The 25,697-nt window shown below is 43.5% G+C and overlaps 1 protein-coding gene across 2 annotated transcripts in view; it reads right to left on the bottom strand.

Annotated features, from left to right (window-relative positions):
* Positions 1 to 25,697, bottom strand: part of pfkfb2a (6-phosphofructo-2-kinase/fructose-2,6-biphosphatase 2a) — a 40,440-nt gene that overhangs the window by 3,874 nt on the left and 10,869 nt on the right. Inside the window, exons 2-13 of one of the 2 annotated variants that reach the window (XM_083768413.1) lie at positions 25,567 to 25,692; positions 23,926 to 24,022; positions 20,437 to 20,503; positions 19,782 to 19,856; positions 19,370 to 19,426; positions 17,312 to 17,436; positions 14,038 to 14,245; positions 13,520 to 13,666; positions 11,357 to 11,461; positions 8,437 to 8,566; positions 5,523 to 5,585; positions 3,521 to 3,585 (exon numbers count right to left, since the gene is read on the bottom strand). In XM_083768413.1, coding sequence (XP_083624539.1) covers positions 3,521 to 3,585; positions 5,523 to 5,585; positions 8,437 to 8,566; positions 11,357 to 11,461; positions 13,520 to 13,666; positions 14,038 to 14,245; positions 17,312 to 17,436; positions 19,370 to 19,426; positions 19,782 to 19,856; positions 20,437 to 20,503; positions 23,926 to 24,022; positions 25,567 to 25,678 — 1,251 coding nt within the window. In that variant the 5' untranslated portion in view covers positions 25,679 to 25,692. Of the gene's footprint in view, positions 1 to 3,520; positions 3,586 to 5,522; positions 5,586 to 8,436; positions 8,567 to 11,356; positions 11,462 to 13,519; positions 13,667 to 14,037; positions 14,246 to 17,311; positions 17,437 to 19,369; positions 19,427 to 19,781; positions 19,857 to 20,436; positions 20,504 to 23,925; positions 24,023 to 25,281; positions 25,312 to 25,566; positions 25,693 to 25,697 lie in introns of those variants that run through there. The other variant, XM_083768414.1, reaches the window with a different exon arrangement.

Here is a 25,697-nt window from a genome sequence, read left to right on the forward strand (position 1 = left end):
TGGAGGGGTGTAGGGGGACAACACAGAGGTGACATTGTGTTACTCTGGTTCACTGAGGGGTGTAGGGGGACAACACAGAGGTGACATTGTGTTACCCTGGTTCACTGAGGGGTGTAGGGGGACAACACAGAGGTGACATTGTGTTACCCTGGTCCACTGGAGGGGTGTAGGTGGACAACACAGAGGTGACATTGTGTTACCCTGGTTCACTGAGGGGTGTAGGGGGACAACACAGAGGTGACATTGTGTTACTCTGGTTCACTGAGGGGTGTAGGGGGACAACACAGAGGTGACATTGTGTTACCCTGGTCCACTGGAGGGGTGTAGGTGGACAACACAGAGGTGACATTGTGTTACCCTGGTTCACTGAGGGGTGTAGGGGGACAACACAGAGGTGACATTGTGTTACCCTGGTTCACTGAGGGGTGTAGGAGACAACACAGAGGTGACATTTTGTTACCCTGGTTCACTGGAGGGGTGTAGGGGGACAACACAGAGGTGACATTGTGTTACCCTGGTTCACTGGAGAGGTGTGGGGGACAACACAGAGGTGACATTGTGTTACCCTGGTTCACTGGAGGGGTGTAGGGGACAACACAGAGGTGACATTTTGTTACCCTGGTTCACTGGAGGGGTGTAGGGGGACAACACAGAGGTGACATTTTACCCTGCTGCAGTGGAGCGGAGGTGGAACAAAACAGAGCTGACTTTTAGGGGTGCATCAGTTAACCCATTCTGACCTGAGATCAGATTCTAAAAATGTCTATTACATCCTGACAGTTTCATTATTAACCCATTCTGACCTGAGATCAGATTCTAAAAGTGTCTTCGATTTTTCAAAAATAGCAGACCTACAAGCTCGTAGCTTGTAGATCTGCTATTTTTCAATAGCTAAAGCATAACATGATGCCAACACCAAAATGGGTGCCCGGTCAGAACCCATTTAGGCCTGACATCTAAATAAAATAAAAAGTTTGCTCTGAGAGAATATATATATATTCAAAGATTTGTGCCGCATTTTTCAAAAATAGATTTTTCAAAAATAGCAGACCTACAAGCCCATAGCGCGCCACAGAGTGGCGCGCTATGGGCTTGTAGATCTGCTGTTTTTCAATAGCTAAAGTATAACATAATGCTTAGTTAAAACACCAAAAGGGGTTCCCGCCCAATTGACTATATATATATATATATATATATCTTTTTTTAAATTATTTTTCACAATAAAAAGGTCAGTGCAGTAGAGTAGATGAGTCATAATTATTATGGTATCCAAAATATAGTCTCGTGTGCAGGAAGGACAAAAGGGAAGTAATCTGAATGATCCAATGTAATTATGCTGAGAACATGTGACTAGCCTGTGTGTGTGTGTGTGTGTGTGTGTGTGTGCGCGTGCGCACGTGTGTGTGTGTGTGTGTGTGTGTGTGTGTGTGTGTGTGTGTGTGTGTGTGTGTGTGCGCGTGCGTGTGAGTGGGTGGCAATGCTACTGGAAAGCAATTCATTGTTATGGTTGACGTACGCAGACATGACACTGTTTATATGCTCACTGCCTGGGGAATCTGTTCAACCCATTAAGACCTGAGGCCCATTCTACAAATTTAGCGTACTGTGACCTGGAAACTGTGATCCATGCTTTTATCACCTCTCGACTCGATTACTGTAATTCCCTGTATGTATCATGGCCTGACTCAATCCACTCTGTCCCCCCTACAGATGGTCCAAAACTCAGCTGCAAGACTTTTGACAGGAACCAGAATGCGCGAGCACGTACCCCCAGTTCTGGCCCAACTGCACTGGTTACCAGTGAAACACAGAATACATTTAAAAATTCTACTGCTCGTTTTTAAAGCCCAAAATGGCCTTGCACCGGAATACATTTAATTGTGACCTGGATTCTGCACCTCCAGGGTACTCAGGTCAACCTCCCAATTGCACCTTGCTGTCCTCTCAACGAGCCAAAAAAACAAAGGCGACCGGGCCTTCTCAGTAATTGCCCCCAAACTCTGGAATAGTCTCCCACTACACATCAAATCCAGCCCAACCATCGTCCATCGACAGTTTTAAATCCTCCCTAAAAACTCACCTTTTCTCCATTGCCTTCAGCTCCTATAGTCCTGTGAATGTTTTAACCTTTTTGGAATTAGTAGGCTATTTTGTTGTTTCATGTTCTTTAAAATGTTGTTATATTGTATTTTTCTTATATGAAGTATTGCTAAACGTTTATTTAAAATTTGTATTTTATGATGACATTTTTATATGGAAAGCACTTTGGGTCAACTTCTGTTGTTTTTAAATGTGCTATATAAATAAAAGTGACTTGACTTGACAAATGTCTTCTAAATACAGTTTTCTGAAAAACTACATCAGCGCTTCTCAAAACCATTTCATGCCAAGGACCCCCAAAATGATACGCATTTGGCCGCAGACCTCCATCACAAACTATTTTGTTCCAGGGACCTCCACAAGCAAAGTATTGGAGGATGACTTAATATAAAACTATTTTTTGATTATTACTCCTTCAGATTTGATCAAAATGTCCCGCAAATCGGTACACGAGATCTCTATAGTCATGTGATCAAGACTTCCCCTTTGTCCTTCCTGCACGTGAGACTATATTTTGGATACCATAATATGACTCCTCTAAGTACGGAAACTGTGCCCGCATATTTCCACTAGGCTTTTTTCTAGTGAGTTTTTATGTGACATTTTAATTATTTGTTTTAATTTAAACATTAATGTGTTTTATATAAACAGGTAGTGACTGAAATATAAATCATGTAATAATAATCTCCTAATAAAGTAAATAGAGGCCTCATATAATCTACAGTAGATGTTATAAAAGTGCACAGAGTGCGCAGCGCCAAGAGTTACTGGGCTCAACTCTTACAAAGGAAGTTGTGTTTCACAAGAATGTGTGCCGAGGAATGGATGGAGCTTAGCTGCCCTGATCTGCCCTGCCAATGATCATAGACATAGATCACCAGATATGGATCATAGATCACGAGACATGGATGAACTTCCAAGAGGAACAACTCATTTTTTTGATGTGCTAAAGTTAAGAGCTGATGATTCACAAAGAGATGTTGTTGTGTTGTTTTTATTTGTTATTAACCCATTCTGAACGAGCACCCATTTTGGTGTTGGCATCATGTTATGCTTTAGCTATTGAAAAATAGCAGATCTACAAGCTCATAGCGCGCCACCGAGTGGCACGCTACGAGCTTGTAGGTCTGCTATTTTTTTTTAAATCGAAGAACGACTGACATTTCTAGAATCTGATCTCAGGTCAGAATGGGTTTAATCAGACCAGTGTGTGTCCAGTGGAAACCTCGTATGAATCTGATCTCAGGTCAGAATGGGTTAAACTGTGCTAAGAAACTACACTAAAAAGTTGTGTCCCGCACTGACAAATAAGCAGATCTATGAGCATGTACTGTACATCTGTTTTTTTTTTGTTAGTTCTTTTTTCGTATTGTGTAAAAAGTGTAAATCAAGTGTAAGAGTAATGCAGGCACAGACTCACTAGTGGTCGGTCTCTGTGGGTGTTGACCGCCTCCACTTTCAGGTCAAACATGTCCACTTTACAGCCTGGCAGAGACGGAGGACAGACAGGGGACAGACGGGGGGACGGGGGACAGACAGACAGGGGGAAATAGTCACAGTCCAGGTAAGGAAGGAGCAGTGTTGTTTTGGGCAGCACATTTCTATTTTAGTTTTAGTCATAGTCTCTTGAATAGTTTTCACTTAGTTTTAGTCACATTTTAGTCACCTGGAATGTTCTAGTGTTCAGTCTAGTTTTAGTCGACTACATGTCATACGATTTTAGTCGACTAAATCTACAGTTGATTTAGTCGACGAAAATGTGTTATACAATCTCGCTGCGACGCGTTGTGAGATTGTATATCTGCTATTTTCAGCATGCAACCCAGCATAAAACTGGATCTCTTGTCCACTAGTCCCTTCCTAACATTTTAGTCTAGTTTTTATTTGTTGACGAAATTGTCAGTATATTTAGTCTTAGTTTTAGTCATCATAGATTCGTTTTTATTAAGTTTTTATTTAGTTTTAGTCAGTGAAAAAAGGTAGTCGACGAACATTTTTCATCTTAAGTTTTAGTCGACGAAAACAACACTGGGAAGGAGGTAGGCGGACAGACAGACAGACAGACAGACAGACAGGCAGTAAAAACAACTATAAAGCGACTAATGAGGTGTTTTTATGTCCTTCAGGTTGCTGATGTCTTACCATAAGCCACGGGGGTGAGCTTCAGAACCGTGTTTCTTACCATAAGCCACGGGGGTGAGCTTCAGAACCGTGTTTCTTACCATAAGCCACGGGGGTGAGCTTCAGAACCGTGTTTCTTACCATAAGCCACGGGGGTGAGCTTCAGAACCGTGTTTCTTACCATAAGCCACGGGGGTGAGCTTCAGAACCGTGTTTCTTACCATAAGCCACGGGGGTGAGCTTCAGAACCGTGTTTCTTACCATAAGCCACGGGGGTGAGCTTCAGAACCGTGTTTCTTACCATAAGCCACGGGGGTGAGCTTCAGAACCGTGTTTCTTACCATAAGCCACGGGGGTGAGCTTCAGAACCGTGTTTCTTACCATAAGCCACGGGGGTGAGCTTCAGAACCGTGTTTCTTACCATAAGCCACGGGGGTGAGCTTCAGAACCGTGTGTCTTACCATAAGCCACGGGGGTGAGCTTCAGAACCGTGTTTCTTACCATAAGCCACGGGGGTGAGCTTCAGAACCGTGTTTCTTACCATAAGCCACGGGGGTGAGCTTCAGAACCGTGTTTCTTACCATAAGCCACGGGGGTGAGCTTCAGAACCGTGTTTCTTACCATAAGCCACGGGGGTGAGCTTCAGAACCGTGTTTCTTACCATAAGCCACGGGGGTGAGCTTCAGAACCGTGTTTCTTACCATAAGCCACGGGGGTGAGCTTCAGAACCGTGTTTCTTACCATAAGCCACGGGGGTGAGCTTCAGAACCGTGTTTCTTACCATAAGCCACGGGGGTGAGCTTCAGAACCGTGTTTCTTACCATAAGCCACGGGGGTGAGCTTCAGAACCGTGTTTCTTACCATAAGCCACGGGGGTGAGCTTCAGAACCGTGTGTCTTACCATAAGCCACGGGGGTGAGCTTCAGAACCGTGTTTCTTACCATAAGCCACGGGGGTGAGCTTCAGAACCGTGTTTCTTACCATAAGCCACGGGGGTGAGCTTCAGAACCGTGTTTCTTACCATAAGCCACGGGGGTGAGCTTCAGAACCGTGTTTCTTACCATAAGCCACGGGGGTGAGCTTCAGAACCGTGTTTCTTACCATAAGCCACGGGGGTGAGCTTCAGAACCGTGTTTCTTACCATAAGCCACGGGGGTGAGCTTCAGAACCGTGTTTCTTACCATAAGCCACGGGGGTGAGCTTCAGAACCGTGTTTCTTACCATAAGCCACGGGGGTGAGCTTCAGAACCGTGTTTCTTACCATAAGCCACGGGGGTGAGCTTCAGAACCGTGTTTCTTACCATAAGCCACGGGGGTGAGCTTCAGAACCGTGTGCAAAGGGCACTTCAAGTAGGGCAGGTCATCTGTAAGCGACACAAAATGTGACTCAGTTATGCCAGCAGACGTGGTCAGATGTTCCACATGACGTCACTGTTGGGCAGAAACCTTGTATTTCCAAATAGTTCAACTGTTTATGTTGCATGTGTACTTTATGTGTACTTTTATCGTACAAGATTGCCCCACAAATGTAGTGTGCCATTGTCCACTATTTTGGCATTTCTTCCATTTAACCCATTCTGACCGGGCACCCATTTTGGTGTTAGCATCATGTTATGCTTTAGCTATTTAAAAATAGCAGATCTACAAGCTCATATCGCGCCACCGAGTGGCGCGATACGAGCTTGTAGGTCTGCTATTTTTTGAAAAATCGAAGAACGACTGACATTTTTAGAATCTGATCTCAGGTCAGAATGGGTTCATCAGACCAGTGTGTGTCCAGTGGAAACCTCGTATGAATCTGATCTCAGGTCAGAATGGGTTAAACTATGCAACTTTGTCTAATGTGTATGGTCGAGTACCTGCATCGAGTGATCTTGGTACATAGAATTTGATCTATTGAAGATTCTGACCTTCAAATGTACATCATTTTTGTTTGTGATTGTATTGCTGTATTGTTGTATTGTTCTTTCTGCTTTGGCAATGTAAACGTATGTTTTTTCTCATGCCAATAAAGCCCTTTGAATTGAATTGAATTGTATGGTACAGTATGGTCATACAATATGACTTACAATTGGGGTGTTGTATTGTCTCCCTGCTCTTCTATTGAGACATGTCAAAGGTCATGTCTCACCTAGCTAGACACAGGATCTGACACGAACTTTGACCCGATGGTCAACTTGGTCAAGGCTCAATTCACCCCCTGAGCAAGTAGGCCGGCTCTATTAGCTTAATCCATTCTGACCTGAGATCAGATTCATACAAGGTTTCCACTGTGGACACACACTGGTCTGATTAACCCATTCTGACCTGAGATCAGATTCATACGAGGTTTCCACTGGACACACACACACTGGTCTGAAATAACCCATTCTGACCTGAGATCAGATTCTAAAAAATTTCGTTCTTCGATTTAAAAAAAAATAGCAGACCTACAAGCTCGTATCGCGCCACTCGGTGGCGCGATATGAGCTTGTAGATCTGCTATTTTTCAATAGCTAAAGCACGACATGATGCCAACACCAAAATGGGTGCCCGTTCAGAATGGCTTAATCCATTTAGGACTGACGTCGAAAATGTAAAAATGTCTTCTAAATTCTGACAGTTTTCTGAAAGATGTTATTCTATCAGTGGTGCTCAATATTTCATGTCAAGGACCCCAAAAATGTATTTGACTACCACCGACCCCCCATCTGAAAATATGTCATTCCAGGAACACCCTCAGAAGATTCGAGTTAAAAACGTTGGCTCTGAAAGAATATATATTCAAAGATTCGTGCCAACATTTTCACGGTTTTTCAAAAATAGAAGACCTACAAGCTCGTAGAGCTTGTAGGTCCAAAAGGGGGTTAAGTGTGTCTGTGGGTTTTCCAAATATTGAACCAATGAATAATAATAATAAGTACATTGTTGGACCCATTGGAAACCGACAATTTCCTAGTAAGTAACAGTTCTGGACATACAGTATAAGGTTTCTACTCGTCGGTGACAATAACCAGATTTATGTATTGTCGTATTATATTTGACCTTTTAAATACAAATTACACTTTTTCTCCCCGACATTAACCCATTTTGGGGCAGGAACCCCTTTTGGTGTTAGCATTATGCTATGCTTTAGCTATTTAAAAATAGCAGACCTACAAGCTCGTAGCGCGCCACTCGGTGGCGCGCTACGAGCTTGTAGGTCTGCTATTTTTGAAAAATCGAAGAACCACTGACATAGAAACATAGGCTTTTTCAGAAAACTGTCAGGATGTAGAAGACATTTTTAGAATCTGCTCTCAGGTCAGAATGGATTAAGGGCACATGCACAGTGTGTGCCATCAGAGAAGTGTGTCGTCAGCTTAGCTGTGTAGGCGAAACCCTGCAGACTGTGGTTTTAAAATATAGCTTTTAAAATACTCCAAAAAACACACAACCCACTTCCTGTGTCCTTCCTTACTTGGCAAAAAAAGAAAACCTCAGGACAGCACTCTGACCAACACTGAGACTATTTTGAGAACACCCTTATTTTCCAGTTTGTACGTACAGCAAATTAATTGTGTTTGTCACTCCGTTTCATCTGACAAAATATGTTATGTCGTGGTGGAAAATGACTGAATGCTCGTATTTGTTTTTGTTTTATCTTGTGTACATGTGGGGAAAGCATTCTGTTCTACTGAGGCTGTGTGCGCCAATACAAGGTCAACATTCAAACAGTAAGCCTGATATGGTATTAGGACAGCTTCCCCATTTAATTTTCCTCAAGGGCCATATTTTGACTACGGTACCAGGCTGGGGGCCGAGTCGGCACGCGCGAGGTCGAGGTCTTGCCCTGAAATTAATGATCAGGGCAAGACCCCAATTGACATGCAGAGGCTACTGACCCCAATTTAATGCCATTTATAGCTGGGACCCCCCCCCCCCCCCCCCCCCCTGTAGGTCTGCTATTTTTGAAAAATCAAAGAACGACTGACACAGAAACATAGCTTTTTCAGAAAACTGTCAGGATGTAGAAGACATTTTTAGAATCTGATCTCAGGTCAGAATGGGTTATTTGAAAGTGAAAAGTGGGTAACTGGGTCTCTGTGGGTTTTATAAACTACATCCATTGAAAATGGGTTCTTTTTTCCATTTCCTGAAATGTCACAATTGTTTTTGGACGCACAAGGTTTCCACCAAACAGCGATAATGATATTCAACATGCATACATCAAAGACATGGGTTTGTAGATCTAACCTGCGCTCTTGTCCAGGAAGTAGGCCAGCAGGCAGCGCATGACGGCCTGGTGACAGATGACCAGAACGTTGCCCTGTCTCTCCAGCTCCATGATGACCGGCTCCAGCCTCTGGACCAGGTCCTGGTAGGACTACAGAGACAAGAGGTCTACATAAGGTCCTGGTAGGACTACACAGACAAGAGGTCTACATAAGGTCCTGGTAGGACTACAGAGACAAGAGGTCTACATAAGGTCCTGGTAGGACTACACAGACCAGAGCATATAGAGAGCAGTGGTTTTCAACTGATTATGAACCAGGGACCACCACCCTGACTGAGAATCAACCTGGGGACCACCACCCTGACTGAGAATCAACCTGGGGACCACCACCCTGACTGAGAATCAACCTGGGGACCACCACCCTGACTGAGAATCAACCTGGGGACCACCACCCTGACTGAGAATCAACCTGGGGACCACCACCCTGACTGAGAATCAACCTGGGGACCACCACCCTGACTGAGAATCAACCTGGGGACCACCACCCTGACTGAGAATCAACCTGGGGACCATTGTTGTGTTGGGAGGGGGGATACGGTCGTGGTGTGGGGGAAAGAAATTGACCTTCCATATTAAACTCATGTTGCTGTTCATTGTAACTTACTATGAGTAAGCAGACACTTGCGATTGATTATGGGCACATTTCCTTATAATGGTGACTCAACCAGGCAATCCGGTACGGTTTCCCTTGAGATTCTAACTCACTTTTCTGTGGAAGTTCTTGACATCCGTCTTCCCAGTAACTGACAACATTGACGCGTCATCATTTGTCACCAGATCATTTACTGCGTTGTTTCTCAACTTTCTCTAACCCTAACCCAATACAATAAATTCAAATACGAATCTACATTACCTACATTACCTACATTACTAAATGCATGGTCAGGGACCACATGCAACAACTTGACGGACCACCTGTTGAAAACCCATGATATAGAGAGTATGCACATGCATGATTTTCCCATCAGGACACTCCCCCCCCCCTCATCTAGGAAAAACTATGCAGGGCATTTCTCGACAGAAAGTAGCTCACAATGTTTCTATGGTGGATTTTTATGAAACAAAAACTTTGCAGATAGAGGATAATTCAAGCTTTTCGTACAGCTGCAATGTTGGTGAGTTTAACGTTGTTTAATGCAATCAGACAGGACTTTTCTGTTTGGATGAATGGGCTGTCAAGGCCAGAAAGTAGTTTTTTGCCACTCAGTGGGCGTTCCCGCATAACTTCCAGGTACGATGATGTCACACGCATACCCTCTATAATCAGCAGGGAGTGGCCTACATAAGGGGTTCCCAAAGTCCTCTCATACCCTCTATAATCAGCAGGGAGTGGCCTACATAAGGGGTTCAGCATACCCTCTATAATCAGCAGGGAGTGGCCTACATAAGGGGTTCAGCATACCCTCTATAATCAGCAGGGAGTGGCCTACATAAGGGGTTCAGCATACCCTCTATAATCAGCAGGGAGTGGCCTACATAAGGGGTTCAGCATACCCTCTATAATCAGCAGGGAGTGGCCTACATAAGGGGTTCAGCATACCCTCTATAATCAGCAGGGAGTGGCCTACATAAGGGGTTCAGCATACCCTCTATAATCAGCAGGGAGTGGCCTACATAAGGGGTTCAGCATACCCTCTATAATCAGCAGGGAGTGGCCTACATAAGGGGTTCCCAAAGTCCTCTCATACCCTCTATAATCAGCAGGGAGTGGCCTACATAAGGGGTTCCCAAAGTCCTCTCATACCCTCTATAATCAGCAGGGAGTGGCCTACATAAGGGGTTCCCAAAGTCCTCTCATACCCTCTATAATCAGCAGGGAGTGGCCTACATAAGGGGTTCCCAAAGTCCTCTCATACCCTCTATAATCAGCAGGGAGTGGCCTACATAAGGGGTTCCCAAAGTCTGGGTCGCGGGACACCCCGACGGTGGGGGTCGCAAAATATTTGTTTTACTCATTCAACAGAATGAGTGAAATACATGATTACAAATATATTGTATACATAAAGTGTTACAAAACCCCTACATAGACCCTAGGCGGACAAATACGCACCAAATGTGCACACAAAAATGACCTCCGGGTATGGTTGGGGTCACAGGACAATGGATACATTATTTTGGGATCGCGGGCTGAGAAGTTACGGAACCCATGGTCTAGAATAGATCAGTGGTTCTCAAACTGTGGAACCCATGGTCTAGAATAGATCAGTGGTTCTCAAACTGTGGAACCCATGGTCTAGAATAGATCAGTGGTTCTCAACCTGTGGAACCCATGGTCTAGAATAGATCAGTGGTTCTCAAACTGTGGAACCCATGGTCTAGAATAGACCAGTGGTTCTCAACCTGTGGAACCCATGGTCTAGAATAGATCAGTGGTTCTCAACCTGTGGAACCCATGGTCTAGAATAGATCAGTGGTTCTCAAACTGTGGAACCCATGGTCTAGAATAGATCAGTGGTTCTCAACCTGTGGAACCCATGGTCTAGAATAGATCAGTGGTTCTCAACCTGTGGAACCCACATGGTCTAGAATAGACCATGTGGGTTCCCACATGTTTTTGGAGGGTGCGTAGATGATGATAGCTCATTGTAGTCCTGTGACTGTGTCTTTTTTCTCTGACGTCAATTGCACCCAAACACCTGAACTTTGAACAGTCAGTAGATTTTCTGTGGTCTGGGGTTTTCTGAATAATTAGCCTCAAAAAGTGGTCCACTGGCAAACTGATTTGCCTGTGGAAGGTGATCAAGATCTGGATCTATCCATTAAGAAAATGCATTTCAAACAATATTAACACATTGATTGCCCGGTATAATCTTGACAGAAAGTAGCTCATAATATGGCTACGGTGGAACGGTGGTAGTGGTATTTAAACAGTCCCCTTACCTCTCCTCCTGGGTAGCGGTAGTGGTATTTGTCCTGGTCCCTCAAAGCAAACTCCTCTGGGTATTTCTCCTCGATGGTGTGGTAGGTCATCTCCTCACACACACCCTGGAACACACATCAACAGGACTCTGTCAAAGCCACACACACACACCCTGGAACACACATCAACAGAACTCTGTCAAAGCCTCACACACCCTGGAACACACATCAACAGGACTCTGTCAAAGCCTCACACACACACCCTGGAACACACATCAACAAGACTCTGTCAAAGCCTCACACACCCTGGAACACACATCAACAGGACCCTGTCAAAGCCTCACACACACACCCTGGAACACACATCAACAGGACTCTGTCAAAGCCACACACACACACCCTGGAACACACATCAACAGGACTCTGTCAAAGCCTCACACCCTAGAACACACATCAACAGGACTCTGTTAAAGCCTCTCACACACACCCTGGAACACACATCAACAGGACTCTGTCAAAGCCTCACACACACACCCTGGAACACACATCAACAGGACTCTGTCAAAGCCACACACACACACCCTGGAACACACATCAACAGGACTCTGTCAAAGCCTCTCACACACACCCTGGAACACACATCAACAGGACTCTGTCAAAGCCTCTCACACACACCCTGGAACACACATCAACAGGACTCTGTCAAAGCCACACACACACACACACACCCTAGAACACACATCAACAGGACTCTGTTAAAGCCTCACACACACCCTGGAACACACATCAACAGGACTCTGTCAAAGCCTCACACACCCTGGAACACATCAACAGGACTCTGTCAAAGCCTCACACACACCCTGGAACACACATCAACAGGACTCTGTCAAAGCCACACACACACACACACACACCCTGGAACACATCAACAGGACTCTGTCAAAGCCTCACACACACCCTGGAACACACATCAACAGGACTCTGTCAAAGCCACACACACACACACACACCCTGGAACACACATCAACAGGACTCTGTCAAAGCCTCACACACCCTGGAACACACATCAACAGGACTCTGTCAAAGCCACACACACACACCCTGGAACACACATCAACAGGACTCTGTCAAAGCCTCACACACCCTGGAACACACATCAACAGGACTCTGTCAAAGCCTCACACACCCTGGAACACACATCAACAGGACTGTCAAAGCCTCACACACACACCCTGGAACACACATCAACAGGACTGTCAAAGCCTGGGAGGTGGACCTTATCGTATTTCTGTACAATGTATGAATTCCCCAAATGCTCAAATGTAAGATAACTTCGCCATATCACAAAGAAAGTGGGAGAATTTACTAAATTCCCATGGCTGCCAGTTCGGGATCTGGTTTGGCTTTTCAAAATAAGTCAGGAAATCTGGAAATCTGGCCCTAGATCTGTACATTAAAAACACTGGTCGCCTCTTTCAATTATTATTATTATTATTATTATCATTTCCCAATACAGGAGCAAATTAAATAATAATAATAATAATAATAATAATAATGTTATTTACAGTATATAGCATCTTTCATACATAAAATGCAACCCAAAGTGCTTCACAACAAGAAGCGGAATACCAGAAAACAAAAAGCAAGTCAGTACAAGAAAATAGTATACAAATGAATAAATAAAATAGCAATACAATAAAATAAATCGCCCTTTTAAGGTGCAGCAGTAGTACCCTAAATAATAGTCTGAACGTTGTATTTGGAATTAGAATATGCACATTATTTGAGTAAGTAAGCAGCCTTGCCGAGCCATGAGGCCCATAGGGGCAGGAGCCTATCTCCTGTTTCTGTAGCGTGAGGCAGCTTGATGTACAAGTACACCCCCTGGACATGACGCTAGTATGTCGCAGGGACTTACCCCCCAATCCAACCCTTGATGCTGAGTGTCAAGCAGGGAGGCACTGGGTCCCATTTTTAGAGTCGGCCGGGTCATACCAAAGACCAAGGACCCAGTGCCATTATTTGAGTGATAACACGTTATATATTATCTGTTTTGCACAGTGAATACAGGAGTGTCTTGAGACCATTTGAGAAGCAGTGGCCTCACCGCATCGATCTCATTGAGGATCTTCCACTGCTCATAGGGGACTCCCAGCTCCTCTGTATGTATGAGCCTTTACTCACCGCATCGATCTCATTGAGGATCTTCCACTGCTCATAGGGGACTCCCAGCTCCTCGGCGGTCTGGATGGTCCGTCTCAGCTGACTGGTCCACACCTTCAGGTCCGACAGGCGGTGCTCGTCCACAAACTCCCTCAACGCCGTGGCAAACTGACCGTGATAATAATAATGAGTTATGAAAGGTTACTGTAAAGTGCTTTACATATTGGAGCAGCAAATAGCAATACTAGTTAACCCATTTTGGACCCCATTTGGAAAACAAATTAATCGACCTCAGTCCAAAATGGATTAAGGCCCTGAGTTCTGTCTGGCTTTAGGGCCCTGGTTGTTGTCCGTCCGTCTCTCACCTGCTTGCCTCCATCGGACAGCTGTCCGTCTGTCTCACCTTCTTGCCTCTGTCGGACAGCTGTCTGTCTCACCTTCTTGCCTCTGTCAGACAGCTGTCCGTCTCACCTGCTTGCCTCTGTCGGACAGCTGTCTGTCTCACCTGCTTGCCTCTGTCAGACAGCTGTCCGTCTCACCTGCTTGCCTCTGTCGGACAGCTGTGCGTCCCCTCCGATGCGCCCCTCCACGTTGTGGTGGGACTCCCCGTGGCGACACAGGTAGATGGAGTGGGAGTGGACGTGGATGTTCATCAGGTAGTAGACGATCTTACTCTGGATGTAGTCCTGGACGCGGTTCACCAGGAACCTCCGGCCCACGTTCATCACCTGGATGAAGGACAGCTTCCTGCAGGGAGAGAGAGAGAGAGAGATACTGATCACCTGGATGAAGGACAGCTGCCTGCAGGAGAGAGAGAGAGAGAGAGAGAGAGAGAGAGAGAGAGAGATACTGATCACCTGGATGAAGGACAGCTGCCTGCAGGGAGAGAGAGAGAGAGAGAGAGAGAGAGAGAGAGATACTGATCACCTGGATGAAGGACAGCTGCCTGCAGGGAGAGAGAGAGAGAGAGAGAGAGAGAGATACTGATCACCTGGATGAAGGACAGCTGCCTGCAGGGAGAGAGAGAGAGAGAGAGAGAGAGATACTGATCACCTGGATTAAGGACAGCTGCCTGCAGAGAGAGAGAGAGAGAGAGAGATACTGATCACCTGGATGAAGGACAGCTGCCTGCAGAGAGAGAGAGAGAGAGAGAGATACTGATCACCTGGATTAAGGACAGCTGCCTGCAGAGAGAGAGAGAGAGAGAGAGATACTGATCACCTGGATGAAGGACAGCTGCCTGCAGAGAGAGAGAGAGAGAGAGATACTGATCACCTGGATGAAGGACAGCTGCCTACAGGGAGAGAGAGAGAGAGAGAGAGAGAGATACTGATCACCTGGATGAAGGACAGCTGCCTACAGGGAGAGAGAGAGAGAGAGAGAGAGATACTGATCACCTGGATGAAGGACAGCTGCCTGCAGAGAGAGAGAGAGAGAGAGAGAGAGAGATACAGTGTTTCCACACCTGAGCGGAAAACGGCCAACGGAGGAGAGCGTTTCCGGGAATCTGTCCGTCGTGGCAGTCAGCCGCGGAGTTGGAGCTTCTTTTCCATCCACCAGCTGTCTAAAAACTCTGAAAAGAAGCTGTGGACAGCTTCTTCTGTCCGCGGCTCTTTAATAAGTGTGGCAGCACCTAGAGAGAGAGATATATAGAGGGCTTTGATTTGAACTAATTTCACAATTAGAGGGTATAGCCTCCACTCGAGTGGGACAGGGATGGATTCTCTGGGATGTTTCAGAATCAGAACGACAGACATTCCTGGTTCAGATGTAACGGCTGGAGTCTGGAGGGGGTGTTACAGAAAATTACAGTCATCCAAAAAGAACTACTTTCAACCACATTCTTACCGTCTTAACACTCTGTGTTTACCGTTTCCTTTCGGAGTATATCCCTAAATCATTATGTCATTCCATGATGCTAAGGCTACTGTTTTTGTTTTTAGTTTTCTTTTTAGGTTCAGGAAACCCCAGGGATCATTGGAGGTGTTTCAGGGGCCCATGAGCCCTGAAGGCTCATGCATACTACAGTTTTAGGTGATAAGCTGCTACTCATCTTTTGGGTGGGAACGTTTTCACCTAAATGGTGGTTTCGATACTAGGCGCTCATAGTCCATCACCTAAACAGTGGTTTAGGAGGGCCCCGCCTCCCCCCGGAGCTCATAGTCCATCACCTAAACAGTGGTTTAGGAGGGCCCCGCCTCCCCCCGGAGCTCATAGTCCATCACCTAAACAGTGGTTTAGGAGGGCCCCGCCTCCCCCCGGAGCTCATAGTCCATCACCTAAACAGTGGTTTAGGAGGGCCCCGCCTCCCCCCGGAGCGAGCCAGGGTGAACGTTAGTACAAATCACACCCGTGTGAAGTGAGGGGCCTCTTGTCGTCGTACATCATCCAATAAAAATGTAATATACTTCATGAATTCATTTGTCAACTTATGTTATTATGATTTTAACCATGATGCAATGTTTTTTTTTTAAATCATCTTTTCACCATGATCATGTAAGATGACCTTGATGATGAATTTATGTGATATATACACACACCGGTATATATACACACCACATATGACGTAAATTCTCCTTTCATTGTCAATGGCATTTAATGTTTGTGTAGATCAGATCACTTTAAATAAAACACATGAGTTTGAAAGGAAACTCCACCACACAGAAAAAATAAAACATTCTAGTACAAATAAACGTCTGTCTCCCCCTACTGGACAACGCATGGATGGATGCCAATGCTGGGCAAAACCTACAATCTGTTTAACACGTTACCCATTCTGACCTGAGATCAGATTCTAAAAATGTCTATTACATCCTGACAGTTTCATTATTAACCCATTCTGACCTGAGATCAGATTCTAAAAGTGTCTTCATTTAAAAAAAAATAGCAGACCTACAAGCTCGTATCGCGCCACTCGGTGGCGCGATATGAGCTTGTAGATCTGCTATTTTTCAATAGCTAAAGCATAACATGATGCCGACACCAAAATGGGTGCCCGGTCAGAATGGGATAAAGTCCAATAACCAGAATTTACTTTAGCCTTACGTAACTCTGGCTTTGAAAATGAAATCTGTGAAAGGGCCTCTTCTTATTAATAGAACTTATTTTTTAAACGTTACTAAGTTTTGCCAACATATCACAATTTGTAATAATGATTAATTAATTCTTTATTTAATTTATTTAAAGTGGTTTGCGAGATCACAGTGATTTTTGACAAACTGCTTCTAATCCGTTCGCCGTCGAGTCCAAGTGGAAGTTTCTGCCGAATGTCAAGAAATTCTCTCAAAGAGATCCTGAGATAAAAGTTAGAAATGATGGGGTGGCCGTTACACGAATATACTGTATGTATGCACGTACAGTATTCATGCATACGTATGCATGCACAGACATAATGTCAGAAAACATAATGTCACAGCTGTCCACAGGCAGAGTTAATGTTTAACCCATTTTAGGTGGGAACCCCTTTTGGTGTTTTAAGTAAGTTTAGCTATTGAAAAATAGCAGATCTACAAGGTCATATGGTCTGCTATTTTAGAAAAATCGTGGTGCAAATCTTTGAATATATACTCTTTCAGAGTGAACGTTTTTAACTCATATCTTTGCTTCTGGGAGGAGGTCCCTGGAACAACATATTTTCAGATGGGGGTCGGCGGCCAAATACAGATATTTTTTGGGGTTCTTGACATGAAATATTGAGCACCACTGATATAGAAACATTGGCATTTCAGAAAACCGTCATGATTTAGAGGACCTTTTTATTTTATTTCGATGCCTAAATGGGTTAATAATAACGTCTAAGAATGAGTGTCTTACTTGTCGTGTTCATCGGGATCTAAGGGTTGATATGTCACTTTGTAGCATTCTATTCTCTTCAGGAAGTCTTCCATCACACTCTCTCTGTCTCTCTCTGGGTAGTCTGGACTGGACACCTTCACGTCCTGACCGGGGGAAAAACACGTATACGGACATTTATCATGTCGTATATTAACCCACTCTGACCAGAGATCAGATTCATACGAGGTTTCCACTGGACACACGCTGGTCTGACGAACCCATTCTGACCTGAGATCAGATTCATACGAGGTTTCCACTGGACACACGCTGGTCTGACGAACCCATTCTGACCTGAGATCAGATTTAAAAAAATGTCAGTTGTTCTTCGATTTTTCAAAAATAGCAGACCTACAAGCTCATATCGCGCCACTCGGTGGCGCGATATGAGCTTGTAGATCTGCTATTTTTCAATAGCTAAAGCATAACATGATGCCAACACCAAAATGGGTGCCCGTTCAGAATGGGTTAAGATACTGTCAGATACTGACGGGGGGAAAAACATGTATAAGTACATTTATCATGTCGTATATTAAGATACTGTCAGATACTGACCGGGGGAAACACATGTATAAGTACATTTATCATGTCGTATATTAAGATACTGTCAGATACTGACCGGGGGAAACACATGTATAAGTACATTTATCATGTCGTATATTAAGATACTGTCAGATACTGACCGGGGGAAACACATGTATAAGTACATTTATCATGTCGTATATTAAGATACTGTCAGATACTGACCGGGGGAAACACATGTATAAGTACATTTATCATGTCGTATATTAAGATACTGTCAGATACTGACCGGGGGAAAAACATGTATAAGTACATTTATCATGTCGTATAAGTGAAGGTGGGGGCCACATGCGGCCCCCACCTTCACTTAATGTGGCCCTCACAGGCTCAGGTTAATAAAAATAATATTGGTTTCAGATGTTTAAAATTCCACAACATGCAACATTACATGACCCGCTTTAATTACTTCAGTCTAAATTAGTAGCTCATTGCTCAACACAAGTATAATTAAAGGCATTTCAAATTACATAAAAATGTTAATTTCCAGGATTTCAATTCAAAAATAGCAAAAATTCAAGATTTCAATTCGAATATAGCAAAAGATATAGCCGATCTACAAGCTTTTGAGCTTGTAGATCGGCTATTTTTGCTAAGACAGTAATATATGGCCCTAGGGAGTGAGTGTGGAAATATAGTGGCCCTCTCCATCGTCAGAGATGGGCAAAATACATTGAAAATGTATTTTGATACAAAATACAAATACTGGGTCAAAAAATGTATCTAAATACAAAATACAAAATACATCTTCCATCCCAGCGAAATACAAATTACAAAATACAGAAAAAGTATTTCAAATACGTATTTCAAATACATGTATTTCAAATACTGCCCATCTCTGATGGGCAAAATACATTGAAAATGTATTTTGATACAAAATACAAATACTGGGTCAAAAAATGTATCTAAATACAAAATACATCTCATTTCTTCCATCCCAGCGAAATACAAATTACAAAAAGGTATTTCAAATACGTATTTCAAATACATGTATTTCAAATACTGCCCATCTCTGTCCATCGTCAAAGTAGCTCACACCTGTTGTTACGAAGGAACGTAGTGCCTCTCTGACATCACAGCCGGGACGTCAGGGTGACATCACCCCTGACATCCCAACACACATAAATATGATTGCCTACCATAGACTGGTGCCTACGCAAGTTACCACGGATTAAGCTGAGACGGACCCAGATCACGTAGCAGACCTCGGACACTATATCAAGATCTGCTACCGACCGCCGGTTCTACACTTGCGCTCAAGGAGAGAGATTTCTGTCTCTATCTCCTCGGCATTATCCCCGACCAGACACGGCCATATCTGGGTCTCGGTTATACCCGTCGTATACTAAGATACTGTCAGATACAAGTCATAACTAAACGATTAGATTATTTAACGATGCTGTAAAAAAAATAACGGCCAAGCGATTGTTCTAGAAGAGTAAATGTAATATTATGATTTACCAATATATTTGTAGCGATTACTTCAGGGTCATCACATATCGACTCCACGAAAAACACCTGCAAAAGAAGGAAACAGTCTTGTTTAACACATTTTTGTTGTTTTAAACATTATGTTATAATTTAGCTATTGAAAAATAGCAGATCTACAAGCTCATAGCGCGCCACCGAGTGGCGCGCTACGAGCTTGTAGGGCTGCTATTTTTGAAAAATCTTAAAAATGTGGCTCAAAAGTGATTTTTTTAAACTCGGGTCTAAATGGGTTAATACATTTACAAACATAATTCGAATTTGATTAAGTTTATGCAGACGATACTATTGGAGATGTGTAAAAGCTCGTGCTACACGGGAACAGTTAGTCATTATTATGATGTGTAAGTGATTATAAAAATATAAAAAAACGCTCCATTCAGACCTTGTATTCATGTTCCTGTGCAAAATGACGGATCATTTCTCTCCGTTCCCTGGTTGTGTTTGTCGCATCGAAAACCTGACAGAAGAACATGAAACATTCTAGTCGGGATTATTTTTGTAAAACCATTTTACAAAATGGCAGATCGACAAGCTCACAACACACCAGACGTGAGCTCGTAGATCAGCATCTTTTGCCATTTGTCTGTGGACATAAAGTGCAATTTTTCTTTTGGTTTTTTTTGTGAAAATGTTACTACTGTGACTATTATTAGTATATGGTTTTGCTTGTTTTTTTTAGGGGGGGGGGGGGGGAGAAAAAAAAGGCATGTAAGCACTTTTATTTTATTATTTTACTTGAATATTACATTGTTCAGTAGAAATAAGACACATGAACTGTTTTGTTTGAAAACCTGTAAATATATTTTTATTGTTATTATTTTAAGTTAACTGACAAAAGGGTAGACGTAAGCCTAGGTTCAGTCTATACCTTTTTTTTTCCAGAATAAGAAAAAGAAACTGATGAACTAAGAATGTTTTTTGTATGGAAAAAAACAACAACTAATAAACTAAAACATATAGGGCTTTGTGTGAACAGTGGTGAACCGACATATAGGGCTTCAGTGGTGAATAATAGTGCACAATGATGGTGAACTCACAGCGATCTGCCCTCCCTCTTCATCCAAGTAAGATTTGACGTCCTGCAGCGCCACCAGGGCACACTGTCTGTAATTACAACAACAATGGCATGAGATCTATGAAACACATGGAATGTTAGGAAAGTGCCCCATCTTGTGACAGAGCAGAGGTACTACAGATACATGTTGGCATTTCGATTGATTGAAGTATTTATTAACAGTTTGCAGAATTTCAGTACATTTCAAGCACAACTCAATACAAAAACTGTTGACAACAGTGAGTGGACGACCCAATAAACACTTGTTTACAAAAGGGTCCACCTTGTTCAATTCATCATAACATTTAGAGACGTACAAATATACACTTCTATATAGCCAAAGAACAGGACAAACAAGATGCCTTCTTCATACCCTGAAGAAGGCAACTTTTGTTTGTCGAAACGTTGGTAAATAAAAGTATTTTTGGCATCGGGACGACGAGTTGTCTCTCCTTTCTATTTTAAAAAGGGAAAATAAAACCTATACAGTGAGGGGGGAAAAGGGGTGGGCGGTGGGGGGGGATTCAGATTTTACGGGGGCCAGTTTCGAATTGCAGCCATCCGTAGGAGCCCTTTGAGAGCGGTTTCGAAGGAGTCAAGGGATTTGCATCTCTTAATGACTGTTGGGGTGTTCCACATTTTGGTGGCACAGGAGCGTAAATAATTTAGTCCCTTGTTTGTGCCGAATCTGGGTTGTACATGGTTCGTTGCACTCCCTCTGGTGTTGTGGGTGTGGACTTCGTTTACATTAAGGAAGTATTTAGACAGGTACATGGGTATCTTGGTGGTGTATCGAATCCTGTGAACCAGACCCAGTGCAAGATGCTGTACTGTGTACTCTGACAGTCTTTGTCACCAGAATGCTATCTGGAACTCAGAATCAATCTATCTATTGTCACATCACATATTTCACATTACAAGTAAGGTGGGTGTAATTCTTGGCTCATCATTGCAGTTAAAAAAAGATAGAGAGAAGATCATATATAGTGCATAATACATGTGTATGACTGATCTGCATGATACAATGTGAGTGCATAATAAAAATAAATAAATAGGTCATGAATGTGCGTGTATAAATATAAATTCAGGTCAGTCTGTGCGGTATATCATCAGACTTAGCTCTTGTTCAGCAGTCTTAATTGCTGACAAGTTAAGACTCTGTAAAGAACACCTGCAGTATGCAGACACATTCTCACCTTGAGTTTCCTTTTTCATATATTCTGATCTAAATAGTGCAAATGAACGCACTCAGATCAGCTAAGACGAGGAATGTTATGTGTCTGAATGCTCCATAAAGCACCCTGGACAAACACATCCCAGACTCTTCTCCCTCCCGGCTCCCAAACGGTGGGACAAACTCCCCAACTGCAGACTCACTTTAACCCATTCTGACTTGAGATCAGATTCACACGAGGTTTCCACTGGACACACACTGGTCTGATTAACCCATTCTGATCTGAGATCAGATTCTAAAAATGTCAGTCGTTCTTCGATTTTTTTCAAAAATAGCAGACCTACAAGCTCGTATCGCGCCACTCGGTGGCGTGATATGAGCTTGTAGATCTGCTATTTTTCAATAGCTAAAGCATAACATGATGCTGACACCAAAATGGGTCCCCGGTCAGAATGGGTTAATGCTGTAATCTGCAGACGCTAACTCTTCAAACTCCAGCTCAGCTCCGTAGCACCCAACATAGTTATGATGACGACCAATTGCAAACATAACGTGGTCTGACCATAATGTTGAAAATGTATTTTAGACAGCATGTTATTTAGATAGATTGAAGGTCTGCTATTTTTTTTTTTTTTTTTAATCGTGAAAATATTTATTTCAGAAAACTGGAGGATTTCGATGTCAGGCCTAAATGGGTTAATAATTTGATAGTACCGTAATTTCCGGACTATAAGCCGCGGCTTTTTACCCATGATTTGAACCCTGCGGCTTATACAACGGTGCGGCTAATCTATGGATTTTTACAGCTAACGCAGAGCCATCTCAGGCTCTGAGCTAACGTAGCTGCGGCTTATAGTCCGGTGCGGCTTATAGTCCGGTGCGGCTTGTATATGGGATTTTCCCTAAATTTGGCTGGTGCGGCTTATATTCAGGTGCGGCTTATATTGAAATTACGGTATATTGTTTAGACACTCGCGTGACAGCATTACGTTTTACTGTCTCCCCTCGAGGCTCTACTACACACATCCTCCTAATACCTTCTATACCATTGTCTTAAAAATCGATTAGCTTTGTTTACACAACATTTCAATCCCACTCACAGTTATGCTACATTTGCCTTATAATTAATAGGATTTTTATAGAGCTTTTCCAAGTGCTCAAAGCGCTTTACAATGATTCATTCATTCATTCATACATTGGAAGGTGAAGCAGCGAACAGTCGACGCCGCGACGTCCTCACTTCCCACATTCACACAACAATGGTGGAAGCTCACACCCACCGACTCATTGGAGGCAATCCAGGGTTCAGTGTCTTGCCCAAGGACACTTTGACATGATGTAGACACTGGTACAGGCCGGGATCAGAACCGCCAACCCGTGGCTCATTGGATGGCCCTGCTCTACCTCCTGAGCCACAGCCGCCCCGTTTAGAGGCAGAATACGAAATCTAATAGGCTATAAAAATGGGAATGCGTGTCCGGGACGGGAGGATAATATTCCCAGAAACCTGGCCGTGGATATCCATGTCGTTAAATAGAATAGCTGCAGTTCAGTCGCTTTTTTACTTTGGAAAAGAATAAATCACTGGTAACGACAGAGTAAAACAATGACACATTTATGCCTGCTGTCTGGTAGGCATCAGTCTGCCCAGAAAAGGAAAAGTCATGGAACCTTCTGAGAGCTTCCTCAATTATCAAATTATTAAAGATAATTGACTTCGTCCAGGCTGACTGCTCCAACGCGCATGTGTTAACTTGGGTGTCTGCTAAATTGTATATGTAAACTGTACAAAATGAGGCTCCGGGTCCTTGAAAAGGACTTTGAGTTGTGTTTTGATTGATCGATTGAAATATTTATATAGATAGACGACCCAATTAAGCATTACACTTGTTTACAAGAGGGTCCACCATGTTCAATTCATCAAAACATTTAGAGACGTACAAATAGACACTTCTATATAGTCAAAGAACAGAACAGGATTTCATCATAAAGGAGGTAAAAAGGGAAAAGAAACATATACAGTGAGGGGGAAAAGGGGTGGGCGGTAGGGGGGGATTCAGATTTTACGGGGGGGGCAGTTTCGAATTGCAGCCGTCCGTATAGGTGCCCTTTGAGAGCGGTTTTGAAGGAGTCAAGGGATTTGCATGTCTTAATGACTGTTGGTAGGGCGTTCCACATTTTGGTGGCATAGGAGCGAAAATAATTGAGTGCCTTGTTTGTGCCGAATGTGGGTTCGTTGCACTCCCTCTGGTGTTGTGGGTGTTGTGGGTGAGACCCAGAGACAAGCAGAGGACTCACTTTCTAATCTGCATGGCCTCTTGGTTGTCATGTCTGAAGAAGTCGTAGGACTTGTAGGACTGCACCATTTCTCTCCTGTAAACCCCCAGGTTAAACACTGTAAGAGAACAGAGCGAGACAGAGAGGCCCACTGGGTCAGTGAAAAGACTAAGACCTGCTGGACTCCTAGCCCAGTGGTTCTGGGCTAGGAGTCCAGTAGGCCCACTGGGTCAGTGGAAAGAGTAATAAGACCTGCTGGACTCTAGCCCAGTGGTTCCCAAAGTGTAAGACCTTCTGGACTTCTAGCCTAGTGGTTCCCAAACTTTTTAGCCTGTGCTTGTGACCCAACAGAGAAATTAGATGTTTGCCCGGGACCCCAAATGAGTGAAAATAGCAGATCTACAAGCTTACAACGCGTTGTACGTAGATCGGCTATTTTTACTACTTCTTCAACATTAGTTTTATGGAATGTCATTGATTGTTCCATATGTTTTTAAGTCATGATTTCTTTTGGGGTTTTTTGGTTTTTTTTTTTTTCTTATTTCTTATTATTAAAAACAAAATGTAGGAAACCCAAAGGGACCCATAACAATGTGCCTGCGACCCAGTGTTTGGGAACCACTGCTCTAACCTACATGCATTTGACAATGAAAAGACCTGCTGTGATGAACAATAATGTACTGACAGAGGAGGCCAAACCGGTTCCTCTGCATTACCTACCTGTGGACTACAGTGTACCTGTAAAGCAACCTTTGTGGTTGAACTTGACACTCACAGATACTCTTCCTGCACCAATATCTATGTTATGGACAGTGTATACTGTATGCCAGTTGATGCTCATAGGGGTTAATTATTATATAATAGTCCAATCGCAATTATTTCGTCATAATCGTTAATCGTGTAAGCTTGTAGATCAGCCATTTCTGCCATTTCTTTTTTACCTTTTGAATAAAATGTATACAAATACCAGTCATTTATTTCTCAGTTATTTGCCATATCTGCACTGTGCACTTTTTATTCATATTAAATGTTCGAATTTCCAATGCAATAACACAATTCAATCGTTAATCACAATTATTTGTGAGACAATTGTCAACTTAAATATGTAATGGTGACAGCCCTTATTTCTAAACCTCATTTACATTATTATGTATGGAAGGAGATGCTGTATATACATATACATACGTATGTAGATTCTTCATTTTTTTCCTTCCCTTTGCCATTGTGTCTACACTGAGGGTATTATTGTATTATTGAGGTAGAGTGTGTTTGTGTGTGTGTGTGTTTCTCTATACTGTGCGTGTGTGCGTGTGTGTGTGTGTCTCTGTACTGTGTGTGCGTGTGTGTGCGTGTGTGTGTGTGTGTGTGTGTGTGTACCTTTGGTAGGAACTCCTATCCAGTTGAGGTAGCGTGTGTGTGTGTGTGTGTGTGTGTGTGTGTGTGTGTGTGTGCTGACCTTTGGTAGGGACTCCTATCCAGTTGAGGTAGCGTGTGTGTGTGTGTGTGTGTGTGTGTGTGTGTGTGTGTGTGTGTGTGTGTGTGTGTGTGTGTGTGTGTGGGGTAACCTTTGGTAGGAACTCCTATCCAGTTGAGGTAGCGTGTGTGTGTGTGTGTGTGTGTGTGTGTGTGTGTGTATGTGTGTGTGTGTGTGTGTGTGCTGACCTTTGGTAGGGACTCCTATCCAGTTGAGGTAGCGTGTGAGTTTCTTGGACATGTAGGTCTTCCCTCTGGCCGGCAGGCCGATCATCACGATGACCGTAGGAGAGTTAGTCATGTAGGAGGCCCAGGCTGCA

This window comes from Protomyctophum parallelum, assembly GCF_964188405.1.
Source record: "Protomyctophum parallelum genome assembly, chromosome: 7".
NCBI classification, from domain to species: Eukaryota; Metazoa; Chordata; class Actinopteri; order Myctophiformes; family Myctophidae; genus Protomyctophum; species Protomyctophum parallelum.